Below are 25,247 nucleotides of genomic sequence, written 5' to 3'. Positions count from 1 at the left end.
TGGCATGTGTACTAAAATTTATTCAAAAATCTCCCAAAGTATTCCTATTAAGACAAAAATGGATGACATTGCAAATGGTAATCTGTTGAAATAACATGAAGTTCATTTGATGATACTGCTTTTATGGTATGGTAGTCCTCGAGTTATGTCCATTCCTTCAGTGACCGTTCGAAGTTACGATGATGCTGAAGGAAAGGACTTAACAGCTGGTCCTCAAAGTTCAATAAGATTTTTTTTTTAATAAGTGGTCTTATGTAATGAATGAAACAGTTTGGGAAGCACTGGTCTAGGCAATGCCAGCTTGAAAAGCAACAAACAGCAACTTCTCACTGATTACTGATGTAAAAATCAGCACAAATAATTGTGTGATGGTCTTCGTTGAAGAGCTGAGCTGTTAAATTAAATTCTCCCTGTAAGAAAAAGAAAAGAAGGAATATGTTCTGAAGGAATTAATTAATTAATTCATGGAGACTACCACTTCTCTTCCAGAATGTTACTGTGGCTGTTGCTTTGAGTTAGTCAGAACAATTTAATACGTGGCAATTGTCAAAAGGAATCCTGCAGCTGAGGCTGGCATTGAAATAAACTGGGAAGTAAGACTTTCTAATGCCTTGTGAAAGACCAATAAGATGAGATCGTTTTAACTGGGCAAAAATGCTCTCTTCCTCATGCTGCTACAGTATAATCCCTTGAAGGCTCCAAGCAATACATTCACAGGCAAAAGGAAGACCAGGTTATTTGCTTTAGCAAAGGGATCTGAGGATCCTGTGGTCTGAAGATTCATTATTTGTATCTGCTGGTTTTCTGCACTTTATAAACCTTAGCATACCAGGATAATGTGGGGGCTGTTGGGGTAATTAATTACAACTAGCAAGGTGACACATGCACTTCCTGCATTTTTCCTCTCTCTCCTTTCTTGTATCATACTTTCCTAAATAAAGTTGATCATTTTATATGTTTAATTTCAAACAAGCATCAGTCTGCATAAGTTTTATTACAAACATAATTCTTCTGGTTTTATTTTTCATTGCCTGTATTTCAAAATTAACTCCCATCACTTATTAGGGCACGACAGAACAGGAAGTCCTCTAAATGCTGCTGGACTAAACTTCCCAGCATCCCTTATTACTTGGCATGCTAGTTGTCACTGCTAGGACTTGTTCTCCACAACACAAGTTCTCCACAATTGCATTAGAGCAGGGGTGTCAAACTCAATTTCATTGAGGGCCGCATCAGCATTGCGGTTGCCCTCAGGGGGCCGGGTGGGTATGGCCAGGGTGGGCGTGGCCTACTGGGTGGGCGTGGCTAGAGTGTGTATGGCCTACTGGGTGGGCATGGCCAGCTCTACATCGTTCGCATCAAGGGTGCCTATGGGGGCCTGGGCAGGAGTGGGACAGATCTGAGGGTCTCTGGCAGAAGGAGGATCTCTGGGCCAGGGCCAAGGCCGTGGGGGCCGTTCCCTCACTGTTTCCAGGATGGCTTCATTGGCCGCATGAAACCACTTCGCGGGCCGGATCTGGCCTTGTGTTTGACATGTCTGCATTAGAGAGTTAAAACAGAATCAGAATAGAGTAGAGCTGAAAGATGTCTCGGAGGTCTTCTAGTCCAGCCCCCTGCTCAAGCAAAAGATCATATACCATTTCAGACAAGTGACTGTCTAGTCTGTTTTTAAAAACCTCCCAGAATGAAGCACCCACAACTTCTGAAGGCAAAAGCTGTTCCACTGGTTAATTGTTTTCACTGTTAGGAAATTTCTCCTTAATTTCAGGTTGCTTCTCTCCTTGATTAGTTTCCATTGATTGTTTCTTGTCCTGCCCTCTGGTGCTTTGGAAAATAAATTGACCCCCTCCTCTTTGTGGCAGCCTTTTAAATACTGGAATACTGCTATCATGTCCCCCCTAGTCCTTCTTTTCTCTAGACTAGCCAAACCCAAACCCCGCAATCGTTCTTCATATGTTTTAGTCTCCAGGCCTTTAATCATCTCAGTTGATTTGCATTTTTCCAAAGTCTCAACATTTCTTTTGTAATGCGGATACAGTATTCCAGGTGTGAATAATAATAATAATAATAATAATAATAATAATAATAATAATAATAATAATAATAATAATAATAATAATAATAATAATAATAATAATTAAATGAAAAATCATTTGCTTGTACGCTTTTAGTGATCTCCTAGGAAGAGGTCAAGGGACGCGGTGGCTCAGTGGGTTAGGACGCTGAGCTTGTCGATCAGAAGGTTGGCAGTTTGGCCGGTCAAATCCCGAGTACCGCGTAGCAGAGTGAGCGCCTGTTACTCGTCCCAGCTTCTGCCAACCTAGCAGTTCGACAGCACGTAAAAATGCAAGTAGAAAAATAGGGACCACTACGGTGGGAAGGTAACAGCGTTCCGTGCGCCTTTGGCGTCTAGTCATGCTGGCCACATGACCACGGAGACGTCCTCGGACAAGCGCTGGCTCTTCGGCTTTGAAATGGAGATGAGCACCGGTCCCTAGAGTTGGAAACGACTAGCACGCATGTGCAGGGGAACCTTTACCTTTACCTTTAGGAAGAGGTCTGCTGATCAAACAAAATTTTCTTTAGTCTGGCTTCTGTTCTTATTATGGCCATATAAAATTACAACCAATCTTCCTTTTTTCAAGTCAAAAATTCTACTTGTCATTGAGTGCTGCACATGGAGCTACACTTCACAATTTGCCTGGATATGATCTACATTTGATTTGATTTACATTGAAACTTAATGAGAGCTTAAAATTGTTAATGATTCTCCTCTGCTGTTTTTATTATCTTTGTCTGTCACATTAGAAATTATAATGTACTGTAGCAACAGTTATCTCTAGTGTACTCAAATAACCCTGGGAGTCAGGCTGTATACCTCTATCCTGCGCAGTTGTCAAGCAGTAATATCAATTGGTCCCAGGTTGTCATATGAGAATACATGATCCTTAAACACGACATTTTACTAGATAATGTTGCGACAACCACATTCCTCTTTAACATGTCTTACTTCTCCAGTAAATTCCTTTACAAAAATAGTATTACTGCATCTATTAGACATTTGACAAAGGACATTTTTCCTTCACAAAATTTAGAAAAACTTACTTGTGGGATGTTCTCCACGTTCAGGGAGACAGGCCCTGAGTAATAAATATATTCTGCAAAACAAACATTTCCAGTGATGAGCAAGAAAACTGGTTGAGACAGAAACTATTTTATACAATGAATGCCACGAATAACCTCTATGATTAAAATACACGACATGCATACGCAGAGAAACACCATCATTCTATTGGATGGAAACCAAGAATCAGATCCCTGCTCAATAATTAACTTAGATGCAACATAACTATTCTAATATAGACTTGGCACACCATCTTCAGGTCTCTGCAATAATGAGCTGCTGAATTTTGTAACAATACTATACCTGACTCTTTGTGTATGGTTTAAAGGTTAATAATATTATTTGTTAACAAATAATGTTTCTATTTACAGTGGTTTGTTTGTTTTTCAAAATTGTAGCCAGTAGCCCACCTCTAACAGACAACATTGCAATAAGTCAGGACCGAAATCACTGAGAACATGTATTCTTTGCATTTATTTCTTTATTATGTAGACCACCCAATCACAATAAATCTTTCCAATCCTTCCAATCCAATGTGCTAGATCATAACTTAAAACATGAATCACAACTGAAGTCAACAAAGTCTTAACGAAACAAAAAAGCTGCTTAATTCCACCACCATTGCCCGAGTGTCCATTTCAAGAGAATACTTTTTGTCTCTTAACAGTGTGAGGCCAAAACAACTTTGGGGAGCTATTCTACAATGTCTGGATTACCATTGAGGTAATCTTCTGATCGACAAGCTCAGCGTCCTAACCCACTGAGCCACCGCATCCCTAATCACATGGTAGAAGGGCAAATATCTCTGTTGTAAGACTTTCCAGTCCAAGCAAACTATAACGGATGCACCAGTTGAAGCTGGGAAATGATGCCCCCTAGCTATGGCTTCTACCTGCTGCCCGAGGAGAGCCATAAGTCCAGGAGATGAATCAAGCCATAAACCTGCTCTTTCAGGAGGACTGTGACCCTTTCCAGAAGACAGCCTAAATACAAACAGTAATCCCCTTTTGCTGGAATTTAGTCTAAGCTTGTTTTGTCCCACTCAATTGCTCACAGTCTGTAGACTTCAAGTAATCACCTCTGCTATGGCTCATTGGTGATAATATATAACTGGGTATCTTCCATATATTGGTGATATTTTTCCCCCCCTTCCCTTCAATCGTGTCAGATTCTTAGCGACTACCTGGACAAGTTCTTGCAGTTTTCTTGGCCTAGGGCTGAGAGAGGCAGACTGGCCAGATGGTTTTGTGCCCAAAGTGGGACTAGAACTCACAATCTCTGGATTTTGAAGGAGTGGAGTGACCAGGTATTGGACTGCCCCACCTCCAGGACTGTCAGTTAGAACTACCCACTCAGAAAGGAGTAGAATAGCCATTTGAGAGTGCGCCTAACCCCAATCCATATAAATGGTTTAAAGGTTACCACGGTGAATGCTACTAAGCTCTACCTAGGCACACTTGTTCTATAAAAGATCCCAACTCAGGATATTCAGCAATTTCAATCCTACGTCTCTCTCTCTCTCTCTCTCTCTCTCTCTCTCTCTCTCTCTCTCTCTCTCTCTCTCTCTCTCTCTCTCTCTCTCTCTCTCTCTCTCTCTCTCTCTCTCTCTCTCTCTCTCTCTCTCTCTCATCACATCTAGCCATTCCAACAGGTCCTAAAAGCAAAAGTCAGGTTGCACCTAACCTAGGGGTAGTGAACCTTGGCTCTTTTATGACTTGTGGACTTCAATACCCAGAATTCCTGAACCAGCCATGCTGACTCAGGAATTCTGGGATTTGAAGTCTACAAGTCATAAAAGAGTCAAGGTTCCCTACCCCTGATTCCTAACCCATCCATAAAGGAATATATCTGATGGGACCAGGAGGAGAGCCTTTTCTGTATGGCAATCCCCTTCTGGAACATTCCTTCTTCAGGATGGTGCTGACATGACTGGCCTTTCAGAAGAACCTGGAGACGTAACTCTGCCATCTGACCTGGGCATCTGGTAGCAATGGCATGATGCCTGCAAAGGGGTTGCATTGTTAGTGAGTTTACTGAGTGTTCCCGTTGATAATATTTTTTAATGGTTTTAATAGTTACAGTATTTCTGTTTTTACTGTTTTTGCACTTATGTGGTTTGCTGTTTTTTAAAAAAACTTTATAAGCTATTTAGGGTCACGTATCTGAGATGGATGGCTATTTAAGTTGAATAAACAAGCAAGCAATAATAAAAGAACTTGGTTTTCTACTTGTCTGCAGAAGGAACTGTTTGTGTGGCTTCTGCAATAGATTTACCCTTCTTTCTCTTGAATTTTCCACAGGTTTTTATTAAGTACTTCCTCAAAATCAGGTAGATGTCAGGGAGATTTGTGAGCATGTGAGAATTTAAGTTTGTCATCAGTCTCATCTCCATAATTTGCATGATTGCATGCTTAGGTGGCATTTGGTTATTACTGTCTGATATCTTTGAGCTACATAAAAATTGCTCCAGCAAATCCTCAGAGCACACATCTTAATGGATGGATTGTGGCATCAGCATGAAACTCACAGCTCTGTATTTATGATTATAATTCTGATTAGGATGTCAACATGGAAGACTTAAGATACCTTTGAATCTCTTTGATTAGCTTATTGTACTATGACTGATTGAAACTTAACATTAAGAAAACCAAGATCATGGCATCCGGCCCTCTCAATTCCTGGCAAATAGATGGGGAAGAAATAGAGGTAGTGACAGATTTTATTTTCCTGGGCTCCAAGATCACTGCAGATGGGGACTGCAGCCAAGAAATTAAAAGACGCTTGCTCCTGGGGAGGAAAGCCATGGCAAATCTAGACAGCACACTAAAAAGCAGAGACATCACCCTGTCAACAAAAGTGCGTATAGTCAAGGCTATGGGCTTTCCAGTTGCAATGTATGGCAGTGAAAGTTGGACCATAAGAAAGGCTGAGCGCCAAAGAATTGAGGCCTTTGAACTATGGTGTTGGAGAAGACTCCTGCGAATCCCTTGGACTGCAAGGTGATCAAACTGGTCAGTCCTAGAGGAAATCAACCCTGACTGCTCTTTAGAAGGCCAGATCCTGAAGCTAAAACTCAAATACTTTGGCCACCTAATGAGAAGAAAGGACTCACTGGAGAAGAGCCTAATGCTGGGAAAGATTGAGGGCAATAGAAGAAGGGGAGGACAGAGAATGAGGTGGCTGGATGGAGTCACTGAAGCAGCAGGCGTCAGCTTAAATGGACTCCAGAAGATGGTAGAGGATAGGAAGGCCTGGAGGATCGTTGTCCATAGGGTCGCGATGGGTCGGACACGACTTCGCAGCTAACAACAACAACAACTATGACTGATGCTCATTTCACATTTGCTTCACTATCTATGTATTCATATGTGCAAAACAGAGCAGAACAGGTGGTATTAATCAGCTGTTTTACCAAGAAAGAGACCTCTAATTCCTAACCAAAATTCCTAAATCTGTTTATAAAGCCTTTTGGGGGTTATGGCTATTTTTTTTAATCAGAGATAAGCATCTGAGTTCCCCACTCCTACTTTTTTTCATTTGATTTGGGGCAACAAATCAAGTAGGAGATAAGAAGTAGCACACATCCTGCAGAAAAGAGAACAGAACTTTTCCAACTTTGGCTGATCTGGAAAAAGCTCAGCAGGGTCAGTGCTGTTGTATGAAAAAAAATACCTCCTTTCTTCTTTCCACAGTATTGAAACTGGGGCCGATTTCGTTCACAAAGTTGTTTGCTGTAAAGTGGTACAATATGTCCATTAAGTGTAGCACTGAGATCCACAGTGAGTTCATTGATGGCGTGCCCTGTAGAATAGATATAGTATGAATCTTATTAGGAAGTACACAAGAACAAGGCCTTGTCACTGTGCTACTTTAGTTTTCATAAAGGGAGAGAGAGAGAGAGAGATAATTCACACGTGTGTAAAATGTGGTTTATACAATATGTCTCACCTATTGTAAATCCCCAAATTTAAAGTAAGTGGACATTCCAACTTACACTCAATTACTCGAGACAAATATCTACATTGGATGTAGAGGGAGTTTGGCTTTGATTTAACAAACACAAAATCCATCCTTAGTAAGTTTCATGCTTGGGACAAAATTATAGTGTGGTTCAGACTGGCTTATACTAAATACTAACTACTTATACTAAATACTAACCTATTTAATTCTTGCAAGACCAAAGTTGAACAAAACTGAAATCTGGCAAGTCAAGATAGGAGGCATGGCTAGATCTAAAAAAATCAGTTTCCCTGTAGATGGCCTTAATCCAGTGGTGGGATTTAGCCACTTTGCACCACTTCAGCAGAATCGGTAGTTATTTTTTTGTTGCTCAGGCCCAGAATGGACATCCGGAAGTGGCATCCACACAGAGAACCAGTTGTTCACATATTTGAATCCCACCACTGCCTTTAGAGGCAGTCACACTACCAGGAAGACTAGTAACCATTGAACCCTATGACTTCTATGAATTGGCATAATCTTTTCTTGAAGCCAGTCATGCCTGTAGCCCATATCATATTCAGTATAGCAAATTCCAGTTTAATTATACATTGTGTAAAAAAATATCTGTTTATCCAAATCCTAGTCACCTTTCAAAACCTGGTTTAAGTGAACAAATTAGTAAAAATAGACTTTAATATATATTTTTTAATCCCATTTATATCCCGCCCGTCTCCGAAGACTCAGGGCGGCTTACAATCTAAGCACAAATCAATGTGCTTAGCAATAGCCTTCATTCTATGTATATGCCTGCTTATTAGGGCTTTCAGGGGGCCCCCAAGCGGCATTATTACAAAGTTAGCTTATTGCCCCCAACAATCTGGGTCCTCATTTTACCTACCTCGGAAGGATGGAAGGCTGAGTCAACCTTGAGCCTGGTGGGATGCGAACCTGCACTAATTGCAGGCAGCTGGTGTTACTTAAGGAGGCATTAGCCCACTGCTCCACGAAGGCTCTTTTTAACATTAATTTTAGATTAATTAATCTAAAATTAGATTAATTTTAGATTAATTAATCTTATAATTTTAGATTATAAGAGACTGAATTGGTTGCAAACAATGTTAGGGGCAATGTGCAACTGGCTCTTTCTGTCCAACTGTACCTCTGACATCAGCATCACAATTGTACAGATTTCTTCCTCCCCTAAAGAATATTGTTATCCTACATGCGGGATGTACAACATCCATGTAAGCCCTGAGTTTGCATAGTTTGTTGAACTCCAAAAATAAGTAGGGCTGGACAGTTTGAGGAAGGGGTTTCAGGTGTTTTAATGAGGGACATGGGTTCCCTAAACCTCTGCGAGTCTTAAGGTTGCCACTGTATCCTTTAAAGCTGGGGTTTTGAAACTTGGCCCTTTTATGACTTGTGGACTTCAACTCCCAGAATTCCTCAGCCAGCATGCCTGGCTGAGGAATCCTGGGAGTTGAAGTCCACAAGTCATAAAAGGGCCAAGTTTGAAGACCCCTGCTTTAAAGCCTTTCTAGCTTAGAGCTTGGGGAAAAGCTCTACAAAAAGAATATTGCTAGGTCATATCTGCAGCCCTGGCTTATACCAAAGGAGAGCAGTCTGTGAACTTCCAGATCAGTTGAGCTTTGAACCTCATTATCCTACAACTTGGCCATCTTGAGGGGATCTGATGGGAGTTGTCCTCCTCTACCATACAGTGACATAGCTGCAAAATCATGCCCATGAAGTGCCACAGGGAATCTAGGAAAATATTCACTGCTGACATCGGTGTTGCTTCTGAAAATAGCTTTTGGCACAGCTTTCCTTTCAGAAATGTCCTTAATAATAAGTCATGTAATGTTAATTCATCTTAAGTCCTGTACTGAGTTACTCGGTTAAGTAATCAGCAAATGAGGATACATCTACTGTAACATATGAGGCAGTTATAAGCTTTTTAGAAATGCATATCTGATAAGAAATTTCAGGGTGACCATCAGTCTACACCTTTCCAAAAGTAAGCTTACTTAGCAACACAAATATCCCATAGTTTCTGCTTGGCCAGTGCAGGATGGCAGAGTTGGTGTGCTCCACATCCCTTGGATTAAACAATGGCATCTATTAGGACCCAGGAAGGGTGCCTTCTCTATTGCATTACCTGCCCTCTGGAATGAGACACACACACAGCTGGATCATTTGGTTTCACCATGATCACATTCCAGAAGGCAGGAAGACCTGACTCTTCCCCCAGGCTTTGCGTTAGGGTGAATTGGGGCCCCTTGATGAATGAGGTTTTCATTCATGTTTGTATGGAGCAATTGGATGTCCTATGCTTATTTGTATAGTACTGGGTTTTTATTCCGTTTTCTCTTTGATTTTGTGAGCTGCACAGAATTGCTTTGGAGCCAGGCAGGACCTAAATCTAATAATAAAATGAATAATTTGTAGCTGATAATTTTAATTTAGGAAACAAAGCATTCTCTGAACCATTGAACAATTGCCCACTTGTACTGTGATTCAGCACTACAGAGCAGTGAATTGCTATACTTACTTAAAACAGTTGCTAATCGGATGTTCACATCTCTGCCGGCTACATAGGAGCAACTGTCAACACTCAAAGCAATATCTTGCAGAGGATCTGCAAAGAAAAATAAGATGCAAATCACAAGTGATTGATTTTACTGTAGCCTAAATAAGAACTATAATAGTATAGATAACAAAACATCAGAAAGATATTTCTTAAACTTGTTTTCAATTCAATTATCTTCACAGTTCCTGCGGACGTGATCTCTGTTGATCACTCTGCTTTCTGCCTGGGAGATTCAACAGGGAAGGAAATTCAAAGCTTGTGGTCCTTGTCCTTTTGACACCATAACTTGATTAAGCAATCGAGCTTCCTGAGTAGAAGCAAATGTGGAGGACCAGACTTCTCTTTGCAGCTTGCCCTGAAGTGCCACTTCTGCAATGCCACTATTGAAATTTAAACAGGAAGCACCTTGCTTCTTCAGGATGTGATTGGACCACCAAAGGTATCCTCCAACTTTCCAAGCTCTTCCTCAATTTCTTTTTGGCAGACCCTCCAGGGATAGTTGGCTTTCTCAGACCTCCCTTTAAGTATCAGTCTCATAGATCAATCACACCGTGTTGGTTTTTTTTACGCTACCTTATAGCAGAAATTCCTCTGAGTCCCTTACGCGGAATAATTTTATATTTATAAATTTTTGTAGTTTTTCTTCTTTGTTATTCTGAGGAGAAATAGATGCTATATTTAATTTTAGCAGACTTGTCCACAGAACATATAGTGTCAAAGTGTGCTGTGGCATTCCCCTTTGCACATGGACAGTATTGTGTATCGGGTTCTGAAGCGTAGTGAAGACGCCAGGCAGATGAGTACATTAGCCTTGGTGGAGCAGTGGGCTAATGCCTCCTTAAGTAACACCAGCTGCCTGCAATTAGTGCAGGTTCGCATCCCACCAGGCTCAAGGTTGACTCAGCCTTCCATCCTTCCGAGGTAGGTAAAATGAGGACCCAGATTGTTGGGGGCAATTAAGCTGACTTTGTAATAATGCCGCTTGGGGTGTGTGTGTGTGAAAGCCCTAATAAGCAGGCATATACATAGAATGAAGGCTACTGCTAAGCTTGTAAGCCGCCCTGAGTCTTCGGAGAAGGGCGGGATATAAATGGAATTAAAATTTAAAAAAAAAATGAACAGTTGCTTTATTGGCAGTCATATCTGTACTAAGGGGTTAGGGTGTACATGCATTCTTATATACCTTCATACAACCAATCAGATTGAACCCAACAATCCCGCCACTTTGGCTCCCGCCAAAACTGTTAGAGTTCAATACAAATGCAGGGGAACTGTTAGTTCCCACTATACATGTGAATAGATGTTTCCCAAACCTCAATACATAGCAGACAGTGTAGGTAAATTTTGCAGCACCAGTAGCCTTGTTTCGTTCAGAATGTTTCTGTGGCTACAGGGCACGTAGGATGAATGGAGAGAAAGAGCCCTGTATCTTACAACGTATTCATTTCATAGTTGAAAACAAACCTAGCACATATAACTTTATGCACCAAAAGTTTTCTTTATGCCTTTAAAATATATATTTTTGTGATCACACCAATAGATGCAGTTTCCCCGTAAGAACTATTTTAATAAAAGTTTATGCTCTGATTATCAAAACAAAAGCCATGGGCAACAAGGAAGATAGCATTATAAGGAAACAGGAATAGAACCCTTTGTGCTTTCTTCCCTATCTGTCAAAATCACTTTTCTTTTTGTTTTATCCTGATACGGTAACTGAACATTGCTTAATATTTTTTTGCTTCTTAAACACTTTCGGCGATTATTTTGCAACCCCGTTGTCACTGAGATGTCATAAGTAGGCTATGAAAACCCATTAGAAAATGGATTTCGTAACACCAACATCTTGACATCTCTTTTTCTGTGCTTATCGGTTCCCCTTTTTGCCTTCAGCTGGTTTTTAGATTAACTATTTGACTTTGCAAAAAAACAACAACACCAAAATGTTTCTTCTCTTTTGTCTGTTCATGCATGCAGATGGTACAATATAGAAAAAAGTCTATAAGGGGACTTTTTGCTACAGGTGCCACTTGTAGCATTTTCAGCCACTGCACTCAGTCTTCAAGTGCAGATTACTGTAAGTGTATCAAGTGTATTCCTGCAACAGGAACAGATGTGCAGCAGTTGGTATTCTGTTGATTGATATGTTTTCGGGTAGAGTAAAAAAAAGGAGCATGGCAAATTGCTGTCAGTGTCAGAATCCATTTATATCATATTCATAAATGGAATGTTTCAAACATTATTCCATGGATTCTGCCATCTCCCGAAGAGAAGAGAATAGATGTGTATTGAACCGGTATTAGGCATTTCAAAGGAAAGGAGAAGCCTTTTGAACTGGGGAAACAAAAGGGGGGGCTAGCATCTGGCTTGTGTCACGGAAGAGAGCAATAAACATGAAGGGTCCTAAGTTCCTTTTTCCCACGAGAGGGATGATACGAGATAAAGGATGGGGGACTGACCAAATGGGGTTAAGGGGGGGTTAAACTGGGAACTCTTTATAAGGGTTTACTTCGTGGAATAATATTAAGTCCTGTCTCGTTTCCTACAACCAAGCATGTCATAGTAAAGATTCTTTTTGGAATAGATTTGACTCCAAGAATTTTGTCTTCCTAAGACGTGGTTTGGGGTGGGTCCTGACAGTCGGTGTATTTGCAGTTTGTGCTATTGTTTTTTCCCCCTCCTTCCAATGGTGCTGCTGGTTTGGATAATTTGAGCCTTGTGCAGGCAGCTAACTTGGGGTAGCCAGTTGATATAATGATTTTATAGTCTTTTTAAAATAATAGATGTTGATGGTGTTAGTCTGAGTTTTATGTGGTCAAACCTATCTGCCATCCCTGTTTTACCAGTTGTTTGAATAGTGGGTTGTGGGGGTAAATGAATTGATAAAAGGAAAATGCTCTACACAGACTATAAAACTCTTTATTGTCTCAGAAGTTCCAATAACTGGTGCGTAATAGGTTGTGCAGGAAAAATGCACAGATGTCACGGGGGTGGGGGTGTCCACTTTACTGCTTAGAGAGTTACTCTGTTCCATCCACCCATCCATCAATCTGTCCTCAAGCTGAAAATGTACACATCCTGAATTCTCACAGAGTCAAAATGTTTATCTTCCTTTCCCAGGAGTAAATTATGCTGTACTTCAACCTCTCATTTCCCCTCCACACTTGAGAAACACACAGCCCTGTTGAATTTCTAGATTTTTCTATATGCATTTTTTTTCAGAACCACTTGCCAAATTAGATCTTTTTCTTGTTTTATAAAATCCCCCTCATATGTTTCGTGTATGTGTGTGTGTATGTGTTTTTAAAAAGTCCATTGCTGAATATTTGATCTGGTCATTCAATTCAAAGGCAATTTGATTGGACCTCTAAAATGAAGAATATTTCCAAAAAGAATTAGCAAATTGATGTGAATTGAATCAAGCATTCTGATGCTAGATTCTTCCAAAGCAATTCAGGTATCTGAATCAAACTGCATTGATCATAGTTTGATTGGAAAGACTGAACTGAATTACATTGCAAATCTAAATGGAATCAATTGTTCAAATAGGATTTTATCTCATTTATTTGTTTGTCAGATATATATCCTGCCTTTGCTTTAGAGATTCAAGGTTATGAACACTCCTCCCTCTTTTTTTTTTTTTTAGATTGGCTGAGCCAAAAGTCTATAACTAGGTTAAAATCATCCCATGAGCCTCTTTGACTATTGGGAATCTGCCAGCTACACAAGGAGGAGGAAACAAGTGTGGAATTTGCCTTGAGTTTCTTCCTTGCACAGTGACCAGAGACCTAGGACTGAGCGCCCCAAAGTTCCATGAGACTTTATCTGCTTGTTCCAAGAGAAAGTAAGCAGTCTGGGGAGATTCTTGTATTATAGATATACTACAATAAAGCAGTCAACCTGAACACTTCACATGTGGATCTGGTTACTTATGCCTGACACTGGCTGAGGCTAGACTTGAATCTCTTTGATACCAGCCAAAAACTTTAATTATTATACTATTGACTATTATTGACTATTATACTATTATTACCTTCATTTTTACATACTAGTTCTTTGCAAAGCACAATCTTGAGGACCCATCAAGCATTTCTTCAACTATATTACCAAAATATCTCTATCTATGAAGACCGACATTGTGGCAAAATTTATTTAGCTGTACAAATCACCAAGTTAATTAGTTAAGGGTAGGTCTTCTATAGATTATCTAGCATCCTTATGGCCACTGAGTCTCAATCCTGCAAAATTGTTACAATTGAATTATCTTTAGAGATTTACTTTCACAGAAATAATATTGGAGTTTTGCTGTTTTCATGTTTTAAAATTTCCCGGACAATCTCTGTCTTTGACATTATAACTATACCTTGATATTTCTCTCCTTAGCAACCCTCAGTTGTAAAGCTAGAATGTGTTAATTTTTATGCATTAAGGAATTGTCCATTTTCCCTTTACGTTCTATTTTAGCTATTTACCTGAATAAGTTTTTTCCAAGTAGTGGAATTCCTACACAATGGATATCTGATGTTTCTATGATGACAATACAATAGGCCTCACCCATCATATTGAAATCACATTTGAAACATTTCATTTTCTCCCCCCCACCCCCGACTTCTCTCTTATTCCTATGCCATTCCAGGTTCAATGCTTTTGAATAGTTAGTTGATAATTTTCTAACAAATTATTGGTTTAAATTATTTTTGGGAAAACAATCTCCAGTAGATTTAATTGCATATGTTTCCAGACATTGATCTGGTTGAGTTCACATAGTTTGGGATGGAGGTGGTGGGCCATTATTCTGCAGAGTACATAAATGCTTTTGGCCTTTCCCTATTCCACTCCTGGGAATAGTTAAATAATGGGAAGGCGGTAAATTGTTTTAGCTCCTGTTTTTCCAAGTTCATGCTATAGTAGAGCAGAATTGAAAATGAACACACAATAAACTGATTCTTAGCATTTTCATAGTGCTTTCTGCTTCCAAAGAGCTAATTAATTAATTAATTAATTAATTAATCTAATTAATTCTAACCACAGTCCTGGTGTGGAAATGATTACAAACATTTTTTTTTTTAAAAAAATCACAGCTAAAATGTTTTCTCACCACTGGTATTCCAGCTAGGGAAATAAATTACTTTCAGTGTTCCCTAAACTTCTCATTGTCATCACTCATACCCTGCACTTTTAAAATTTAGAACTGGAAACACATTTCACTTGCTAAGACAAAAGTTACTTACAGCCCCATCAATGGACAGGGTGAAGCAGTGGGATTAGTTTAACATTAGTTGAGTTCTGACTGATCTGGGCCTCTTAAAGTAGACTGCTCCTTTCTTGAACCTTTATATCCCAATAACCACTCTGTAACAGCAGCTCTAAGTACCAACAAGATGGAAAGAAGAAAGATAAAGGTAAAAAAAGCATATTTCCTTTAAAAGACAGTTACAGGAAATCTGTTACTTTATTTATTGGTTACAGTAAATTTAAAATCATAAAATTTCAATAATACTGTTGAAAATACTGCTGTGACTAAAAAAATAACAAGTGAGAGAACTCATGGGGATTGTTTGCTATAATAGAGGCAGTTTTCCTCTAAATCCAGGCCAGAAAAAAAGATAGTCAAATAACACGAAGCCAGCAAACTTTAATGCAAAACTATTTTATTTTTAAATTAGATTAAATTAAATTGGCTCCTGAGACCAAGTGTTGTTCCAATTCTGGATTTCAATAAATGAATAAAATAAATTCCCCTGAGATCTTAGTTCCTGGCAGCTCTGACTTCTGCTTCTGTTCTCCTCTCTTTATATTCCAACTTAAAAAGGCAGCATCATTTCCTATTCTGGTTACTTCAACATACCACGGTTATTTGTGTGCTTGTGTACACTGGTTGAGAACAGTAGAAGGCAGTATCCTATCACCAGTGTTTCAGCTTGAAACAGTGAAATTGAAAAGGCAATTTTGTCTTTTGCCTCAAGGGGCAAGTTTTGTGGGCAGGATATCCGTAGGTAGAGAGACCCAGGCATGACCTTGGAGAACCTAGGCAGAGATAGTTAGGACAACATGTACAAAAGCATACTTAAGTCTGGGAAACAAAACCACTAGAAAGAAACTCAGTCTGGTTCTTCCCAAAGTCCCTTAGATATAAGGAAAAACACAGTTTAAGTTTTCAAGACTCTGTTCCTAGAATGTCTATCAATAAATATACAGTAATTCTAACCAAAGTAACGGACTTGGTTTCCTGGTGAAGACTATGTCAATGTGCTGACATCATGAAAGGATTAAAAAAAAAGACTAGATGGTGGCTGTAACTTCAAGATTGAACCCCAGCTTCTTTTTAATGTGCATTGCATGCATCACACATAAAAAAGGAAAAACCTTTGACTGTATGGTTGCGGCTACCATCTTTATTTTTTAAAAAATTCTCCTTTTCTCCCTCAAAGAGCCTTTGAAAAACAAATCTGATGCAGAAATCAACTGAGAAATCCTGCTTGGATTACAGTTCTATAAGATGAGTTTATACTACATGTGAAATGTGGCTTTATTTTAACGTAAGGCTTTAAAATCTTTGCTTGTCTCTGATTTGCAAAACAAGAACAGAACTCTTAGATTGGACATAATTTTTTTTGTCAATTGCTCATTATGATTTATAAGTCATATTCTACTTTCTGCTGTTAATTGTATAACTTTTAATAATGTCCTGAATTTAAAAGTGGATATCGGTTACTTTAATATATGGCGCTGTTTAGCATTAGTTGGATTTTTTTTTAATTTAATCTTGTAATGCTTGTAAATCTCGTTTTTCTTTGTTTTTATTTTTGTGTTTTTAAAGATCTAAAATTAAAAGAACAATAATAAAAAGGAGACTTGTAGTCTTATAAGCATATTTAGGGAAATCTTGCTTATGTACGTGTGATGTAAAGATATTAGCAAATTGATTCCTCTTCTCTGACTTTGCTTAGTTAGTCTCTAAACCAGGCATGTCCAACATTTTGGCTTGCCTTGAGGAATTGTCTAAGCCACATATAAAATGTACAATATAGTTAATGTATGTTTTTATATAAATAATGGTAAAAATTTACAATCTTGTGGGGGCCACATTAATAGTTGTCCAGGGCTACATTGGCCCATAGGTTGGACATGCCTTTTCTAAATTGTCACAAGAGCAGGACTTTGGAGGCAAAATCTCTACTTAGTAATGTGAGTTGGTGTATTCTGACTTGTACTCTACAGTGCATCTAAAACAGGGGTCTTCAAACTTGGCCCTTTTATGACTTGTGAACTTCAACTCCCAGAATTCCTCAGCCAGGCACGTTGGCTGAGGAATTCTGGGAGTTGAAGTCCACAAGTCATAAAAGGGCCAAGTTTGAAGAGCCCTGATCTAAAGGGTCCCTACCCCAGTAAATCCACTAAGCCCTATATCTGTAATTGTTTATAGGCCAGCAGCCCCCAACCTTTTGGGCACCAGAGACCGGTTCCGTGAAGAGAGGTTTTTCTGCGGAGTGGAGGGGGTGTGATTTTGCATGCTGCCTGCATCCCATGGATGGGGCTTTGCTTGTTTGCACGGCCCAGTTTCTGGCATGCCGCGGCTCAGTGCTGATTGGGGTCCCCTGTTATAGACGTACCCAGTGCTGGTTGGGGTCCCCTGTTATAGACATACCAAATGCTTCCGCTTCTATTTTCTGTTGAGGATCAAAGTATATTGAATCTGAAAGACTGTGCCATTTCAGGCATTGGGCTGGATATGCTATTTTCTTAGCAGCAGCTCTGTGTCTGAGATGGTACAACATTTATAAAGTGCTTATTTGCACCGAGATCCTCTTCATTTTAGGGAGAACCTCTTCAGTAAAAATTAAGAGGTAGCTGCCAAGCAGGGTAACCATGCTGCAGAGTTCAAGGATATCTCTCTTTCAGAGTCCCCATTCCAATTTGACTATAACAAAAGGAGGAACCACATGGACAAGACGTTCACTCATGATGGTGTCTCTTTACTTAGCCACGATTGCCACAGACAACTGTGGTTTGATTATGTGACTGTTGCTGTAACTAAACAGACTTGTCTATGAGCTAATGTACCAAATGCAAAAATCTTTTTTCATTTTTAAAGACATTTTAATCAGTAGGGATGACATGTGTTAGAAGTATTACAAAGAAAGAAAATAATCCCAACAGATGTGCCTCATAAAGACAAATTGGGTTCATGTATGCTGTTTCCCCACCCCCGCTTAATTTATTTATTCAATTTCTATAGCCACCCCATCTTAATGAATGACTCTGAGCAGCTTACAATTTCAAAACTATAAAAACAATTAAAATAATAAAAATAATTTTAAAACAATAAAAACATTTTGTGGTTTTGCATCTGGATCTTAATGATAGGCCTTTAATCTTGATTGAGAATTTTGCCAATTCCCACAAGTCTGCAGTGTGGTTTTGTGCTTACTTTAAATACTGTCCTTCAATTGCCTGGATGAATACAAGATACATTTCTGTATTTGTTTTCAAAAGAAAAAAGTCCATCATTTACAGTCATGGTCCACCAAGGATAGACAAGTATGTTGACAAGTATGATCTTCAAATAAGTATCTAAAGATCTTCTCCAAAGTAGGACCCACATCCACATAATAAGTGGTGGGATTCAGCCAGTTTGCACCACTTTGGCAGAACCAGTAGCTAATTTTTTGTCGCCCAGGCCCAGAATGGACTTCTGGGAAGTGGCATCCACACAGAGAACCGGTTGTTCACATATTTGAATCCCACCACTGCATGTAATCTGATGTCATCCTATGTATCATCAGATATCTGTGGGCTTTATAAGTTGTCCTGTATTGATTTGTGTCTCACATGATCTCTAGAACCATCTGGTGTCTAATCTGTCTTTATTGCTGATTCTTCTTAAAGACGCATTTGGGAGCCATTTTCAGACCTTGAAGCTTATGGATATTCTTCTTGCTGCCATGATGTCGATTTCTGGAAATAGCACTGGGTGATACTTCATGTTAAATGAGAGAGTTTAATCTAAGCCCTTGGCCTCTGGGAAAGACAAATCTGAAATATACCAGCTCCCTCGTTTGTTGTTTCTTGGTCAGTGTCACAGTAGTTAATGAGCCTGAATTCTATGACCCTTTGCATATACCAATTGAGGTTTGTATGATTTGGGGTTTTTTTGTTTTTGTTTTTTTTGTTTTTAGACTTCTCTATGACCTGAAGATGATGAATCTGAATTGAAGAAGCTCCTCCCCAAAACAAGAGCAGGGAGATTAACATGATTATCACAAGCAAATATTCTGAGCAATCCCCAATAGTTCTGCATTGTCAATCTAGACTACCAACTCCAGTTTACGCCAGTCCTCGGTGTGTGCAATACAGAAATCACACTTTTAAAAAGGGCAAGCCCAGGACAAAAAAAACCAAAACCAAATTGATTAACTGAATGAATAATTAGTGATTATAATTAAGGTAAAGGTAAAGGTTCCCCCGCACATGCGTGCTAGTCGTTTCCGACTCTAGGGGCCGGTGCTCATCTCCGTTTCAAAGCCGAAGAGCCAGCGCTTGTCCGAGGACGTCTCCGTGGTCATGTGGCCGGCATGACTAGACGCCAAAGGCGCACGGAACGCTGTTACCTTCCCACCGGAGTGGTCCCTATTTTTCTACTTGCATTTTTACGTGCTTTCGAACTGCTAGGTTGGCAGAAGCTGGGACGAGTAACAGGCGCTCACTCTGTTACGCGGCACTCGGGATTCGACCCGCCAAACTGCCGACCTTCTGATCGACAAGCTCAGCGTCCTAACCCACTGAGCCACCGCGTCCCTGTAGTGATTATAATTAATGACCTGTAAAATAAGGTATCACTTTTGAAACATTAATTGATCCCTCTGTGTCTAAACTATACTCACATGGAGAAACATACAAATGTTCTTTTTCATCTTCATTCCTGTCTGTCCCTCCAGTGGAAACAGCAAAAATAAGAAAAACTATTGGGATGGAAATAGGAAAAGAAAAAGAGAATTGTGACACGGGACAGGACAGGACAGGAAGAACAGAATGGGTAGAAGTGAAGCAAGCGGAGAGAGGTACCGAAACAGGGAAAGAAAAAGAAGGGAGAGAAAAGCCTATAAACATTTCCAAAAGGGGTAAAATCCTCCTGCCAAATAGCTCTTCCAAAGCAAGGAATAACATTCAGACTAGTTTTCAGAGGCATCCATTATGGCATTATTTGTATCTCTTGACAGGTTTCTCAATTTAGAGGCAATTATTTAAGAGAAAGACTGTTGTGATAAATCTCCTTCTAATAAAGGTTTGTTTGTTCGATTTATATAGTTGCGCATCTCACCTACATGACTCTAAAGCAGGGCTCTCCAAACCTTTAAAACCTGTGGACCTCAGCTTCCAGAATTCCCCAGCCAGCATGGCTGGGAAATTCTGGGAGTTGAGGCCCACAAATCTCAAAGTTCCCAGGTTTGGAGATCCCTGGCCTAGAGTCTGAACACTGGCCTAGTACAGTGAGGACAGAGGAGAACTGAATTGGGAATGTGTGTTCAACTCTCTTTCTGCCATAAAGCTGACCAGTCACTATGCCAGGGGTAGGCAACCTTGGCTCTTTTATGACTCGTGGACTTCAACTCCCAGAATTCCTGAGCCAGCATGGCTGGCTCAAGTATTCTGGAAGCTGAAGTCCACGAGTCATAAAAGAGCCAAGGTTGCCTACCCCTGCACTATGCGGAAAACCAGAGCAGCTCTGATAGCTCCAATACCCCCCTCCCTTTTATAAAGAAAATCACCTTCAAAAATTAGATAATTTTAGATACTGAGCTTAACTATCTTATGGAGTGGTGTGTATGGAAGCTAGTTGTAGTCTACTATTGAAAGAAAGAAAGAAAGAAAGAAAGAAAGAGAGAGAGAGAGAGAGAGAGAGAGAGAGAGAAAGAAAGAAAGAAAGAAAGAAAGAAAGAAAGAAAGAAAGAAAGAAAGAAAGAAAGGGGGAGGTAGAGAGAGAGAGAGAGAGAGATCTGCGAGCGCAAAATGGTCAGAGAATTGCGTAACTTTAACCAACGTTAATTCTTGACTCCTTGGTATTCCTTCTTATGATGCATAAGTGTAAGGCATTGACTCTGCACTAGAAGTGAGAGGAAGAAGGCTGACTCCTTTGACCTAAGGTGTTGGAAGAGGTTATTTAGTGTTCCTTGGCCAGCCACAGGAATCAACCATTCAGTACTAGAGAAAACCAAGTACTAGAAACTAGAAATGAGGAACGGGAAACCAAAAAATTAATACTTTAGACATATCACAAGAGTTGAAGCGTTGAAAGACAGAAGGAGAAGATGAGGCTGACAGTGCATGATGCAGACAGACAGAGTACTGAAAGCCATCGAAATGCACCTGTAAGAACTCGATAATGTGGCAACAGTTAGGACGGCTTGAGGACCTTTTATCCAGAAGCGGTAGATGTTTGCTACAACACAACAGTACATAACTACAACTATCTCTAAAGGGGTTTGAACAGCCCATCAAATTCAACACACCTTCAAACAGAGGAGTATTTTCTGACAGTCCCTCAGAGAGAGAGAGGGATGTTCTCTATAAAAAAAATGTGTGTTTACTAGTCTGCTAGTAATGGTTATTGCTTTTTATTATTTTATTATTACTTTCATTATAATTCCAAAATATGGGAAACCTGCTTTGCTGTATTAGAAGCCCTCCTGCTCATTCTGCTAAGTGGAGTTCTACCCCAGAGTCTTATCTTAAGAATACCAGCGATGAAGCAGATACTGTTTGTGAGCTGAAAGTAAGAGTTGTGGGTTGGAATAAGTATTTTCTTTTTCACATAGATGGTTTTTCTGCTCCAGATTTATCAAGTTGCTTGGATATATATATAAGACATCCTACTATTAAATACAAGGGACGTGGTGGCTCAGTGGGTTAGGACGCTGAGCTTGTCGATCAGAAGGTCGGCAGTTTGGCGGGTCAAATCCCGAGTGCCGCGTAACAGAGTGAGCGCCTGTTACTCGTCCCAGCTTCTGCCAACCTAGCAGTTCGAAAGCACATAAAAATGCAAGTAGAAAAATAGGGACCACTACGGTGGGAAGGTAACAGCGTTCCGTGCACCTTGGGCGTCTAGTCATGCCGGCCACATGACCACGGAGACGTCCTCGGACAAGCGCTGGCTTTTTGGCTTTGAAATGGAGATGAGCACCGGCCCCTAGAGTCAGAAACAACTAGCACGCATGTGCGGGGGAACCTTTACCTTTTACCTTTACTATTAAATACAGTACATTGTGTTGTTTAAGTGTTCCCTTTATATATATATATATATACTGAATTCAGGAATGAGCAACCTTTTTGCAGCACCTGTGACTATGATTGTTGAAGCCTCAATTTCCCACTGTTTTGAGTCAGAAATAGTGTGAATGCCATCACCCTAGTCACTTATATCGTCTTCTATAACCAGCCAGCTTTTATTGTGCCAAAATAACATAAAAGGAACAGACAAGCTTTAAATCTCCTCAATGATTAACTGGGTGAAGCTAAAAAAATGCTATAAGTGACAGGGAGGAAGGCATGAAAATTATAGTATAATCTCTGAAATTTTCACATTCTACTTGAAAAACCAGTTTCTCAACAAATCCAACTGATTTCAGATGACTGGTGAGTGTTCATATCTAGTCTGCAGCTCTCAACCCCCTTTGAAATGTCAGCTGTGGTCCTTGGCCACCAAAAAGTCACCCAAACAGGTCAGCAACATATTTTCCTGGAAGATCATTTTGAAATACTGTAGATATGAAATATTTGCCGTCTGTCATTTCTAACCATCTGTGTCTGCTACTCCCCAGAACTGTTGAGAGTATAGTAACTGTGCCAGTTGGGAATTTGAGGACTTGTAATTATAATACCTTGGGAGATTAGGGAAGCCTAGCTTCTAGCTTTTTTTAAAGATTTTTTTTTACAAGTTCTCTTGACTATCACTTTCTGGCAAATGGACCTGTTTCTCTTCTGACCTCCCTTTGGTGAATAAGCTGAAGTTTTAAAGTTTTGAAGTGGTATAAATTTAGGTTTTTTAATTAAGAAAACCCCAAACACTTTTCATTATATTTTTAAATAAAGTGGTTTTCTATATTTTATTTTTATTATGCTAGTCACCTTGACTACCACTGTCTGGCTGAACAATCAAATATAAACTCAGTATACCAACAGTGTTTCATTTAGATAATTTAGAGTCATTTTGATACTGCCCATTGATTAAAAGAACAAATGACATTACAAAATAAATTGAATGATACTTTAAAGTCCATTTGTGCATTTTATGTATTCAGTACCTAATCTGTAGAGTTTAAAAATACTTTAAAAAACCCTAGCCCATTGCAGTATGTTTACATACAAGAAACACTGAGTCTCCAAGTTAAACTTATTATATTGGTAAAATCCACAACTTTTTGAAGACAGACTCTGGCTAGTAACACTTTACAAAAACATGTACATATTGAGCTTAACTATGTTTCCTCAGAAATAATCCCATGAATTTCAGTGAGATATGTTTCCAAGTCAGTGAACATAAGATTGCATTCCCTTGACTTACATGACATTTCAGCTAAAGACAAAATAGTTGATATATAGAACTCTGGTATATTGAGGGAATAATGCAAAAACAATAGCTGCTAACAGCTGTAATTGTCACTATTACTTGTAAATGAGGCAATAGCTTGTGTGTATGCCCACTGCATGAACAGACTGAGTTTGTTGTGGGGAAAAAACATTAACATTATCTGCTATTATCTGTTCTTTCTCAACAATATAACAGCCTACATGAAACCAAGGTTTGATTTCTTCAGGAGAAATGGCTCCTATTTTGAGTTGGGTCCTGAGCTTAGCCCTCAAAATGGATTGCAGGTACATACTGATACATAGCCAGATGGAGTAGACAACATTAAAATAAAATGAAGTCATAGTTTGACTCATAAAAAGCAGCTTTCTCTATTTTGCCTCCTGAATGATAAGCTGTCCTGTGACTATTCCTGTCTACTCCAGGAGATCCGCTTATAAAAATTGAAAGCTGACTTTGTCTCCTAGGAACTGACTAGTAAAAAGATTGCATTCCAAATATTTATTTACTCCTTGTGTCCCTCACTGTTTTTTCATTTTTGTTTTAATTTCCATGATGGTATAAAGCGGTACCTGAGCTTCAGGGAAGGAGGCAAACTCGCAGAGGGCAGCTTTTGTGTTTGGATGAATTTGAAAAAAACAACAACAACACTTGGGCTTTCGTGTGCCGCTGATCACTTTTCATATCACGTGCCTCACATGAATGAGATGTCTGGGAAGCTCATTCCCTTTATCCCCTTTGCATCAGTGCTGCAGCTGAGGCACAGAGCCAGTCAAGCTGGAAAGCTTTGGAAAAAAGGAATGCCAAGCAGATTCATTTCCATTCATTTCAGAGGTGCCTGCTCTTTTTCTCTGCCAGCAGATTAGAAAAAAACAACTGTCTATGGGAAATGCTGCCAGTCTAAGAATCTCACTGCATGGAGGAGCCTGGCGACCCGCTTTTGACAACATGGTTCCTTCCTGAGTTACACGTTAAAGCTGATTCGGGCTGACTGAAAAGGGGAAGGAGAGAAAATAACAGATTTGCATTACTGGAGGAAATGTCTCCACTGCTTTTTTATTACCCAGGTAGGGACAGAAGTAGATGGGGGAGGAGACAGAAAAATCAGGATTCCCACCTCTTGGTTAGATGAATCTGAATATTTGGGGACAGGCATTGGTTAGAGTGAGGTGAATCTGCATTAAAGCTCCATTCACCAGATCAGAGTTTACCTTCTCTACTAAAAATGCTTCAAGCATTACTTGAAAGGTTAGACTGGGAGAAGATATGATGAGGTTAAAATGAGCAGGTTTATAATATATTATTTATTCTCGGTTATCATTATATATAAAATCATGTTTTATTAATATTTTCTTAGTCCGGTGGAAATGGAATGTGCCAAGAGAAAACTGCCCCAGTCCAGTCTTCATCAAGACCTGAAATATCAAATATGTCTAACAAACAGTCTATTCCACAATCTGTTGCAGTAGCACAAAACAAGGTTATCGTAAGACATTAAACACAACTATGAACTCTCACCACAGCTTCTGTAGTTCACTTCCAAATTATTGTTCTTGCAGATTATGTGTGTAGGCCATCTGGTAACGCTGGCAGCGGTATAAATCAGTGAAAGGAGGACAGGAACAACTTTGAGTGCTTTCATGATCTCTGTGAAGGAGACTATCTAATGGTGCCTTCTTGTCGTCAGGGTTGATAGTTGGCCTGCCCACTTCCTCTTTCTAATAAATGCCGAAAAGCCAGGCTACTTATTTGCTGCACTCAGTTTCATACTGGTTTCTGCTAATAATGAAGAATCCATAATGGGCTCCTCACCAACACTCCAAGTCCATGTTTAGATAGAAGAAAAACTCTTTTTTTCAAGCTTTCAACATATTTATGCTTATTTTGATCATTTAAAAAAAAATCAAGGCTTCCCAGTGAAACGTTTTTTGTCCTACCTAGTTTTCAATCCTCATGGAAGATTTTTATCAGAGAACAATCTCTCTATAGCTTTTCTTGTGGGATATTAC

General features: G+C 39.5%; 1 protein-coding gene across 1 annotated transcript; it reads right to left on the bottom strand.

The window, feature by feature from the left end:
• Positions 1-24,890, bottom strand: LY86 (lymphocyte antigen 86). The gene is made up of 5 exons (XM_081324203.1): positions 24,757-24,890; positions 9,618-9,704; positions 6,797-6,925; positions 3,106-3,158; positions 1-410 (listed from the first exon to the last, which is right to left on the bottom strand). Exons 1-5 carry the CDS (start codon positions 24,878-24,880, stop codon positions 327-329), a joined length of 477 nt encoding a protein of 158 aa, XP_081180329.1. The 5' UTR covers positions 24,881-24,890; the 3' UTR covers positions 1-326.
• Between the last annotated feature and the right edge of the window lie 357 nt (positions 24,891-25,247).

The sequence above is a fragment of the Vipera berus genome, assembly GCF_964194415.1.
Source record: "Vipera berus genome assembly, chromosome: 3".
NCBI classification, from domain to species: Eukaryota; Metazoa; Chordata; class Lepidosauria; order Squamata; family Viperidae; genus Vipera; species Vipera berus.
The sequence above is the reverse complement of the archived record's forward strand: the minus strand, read 5'-3'. Positions and strand labels throughout refer to the sequence as shown.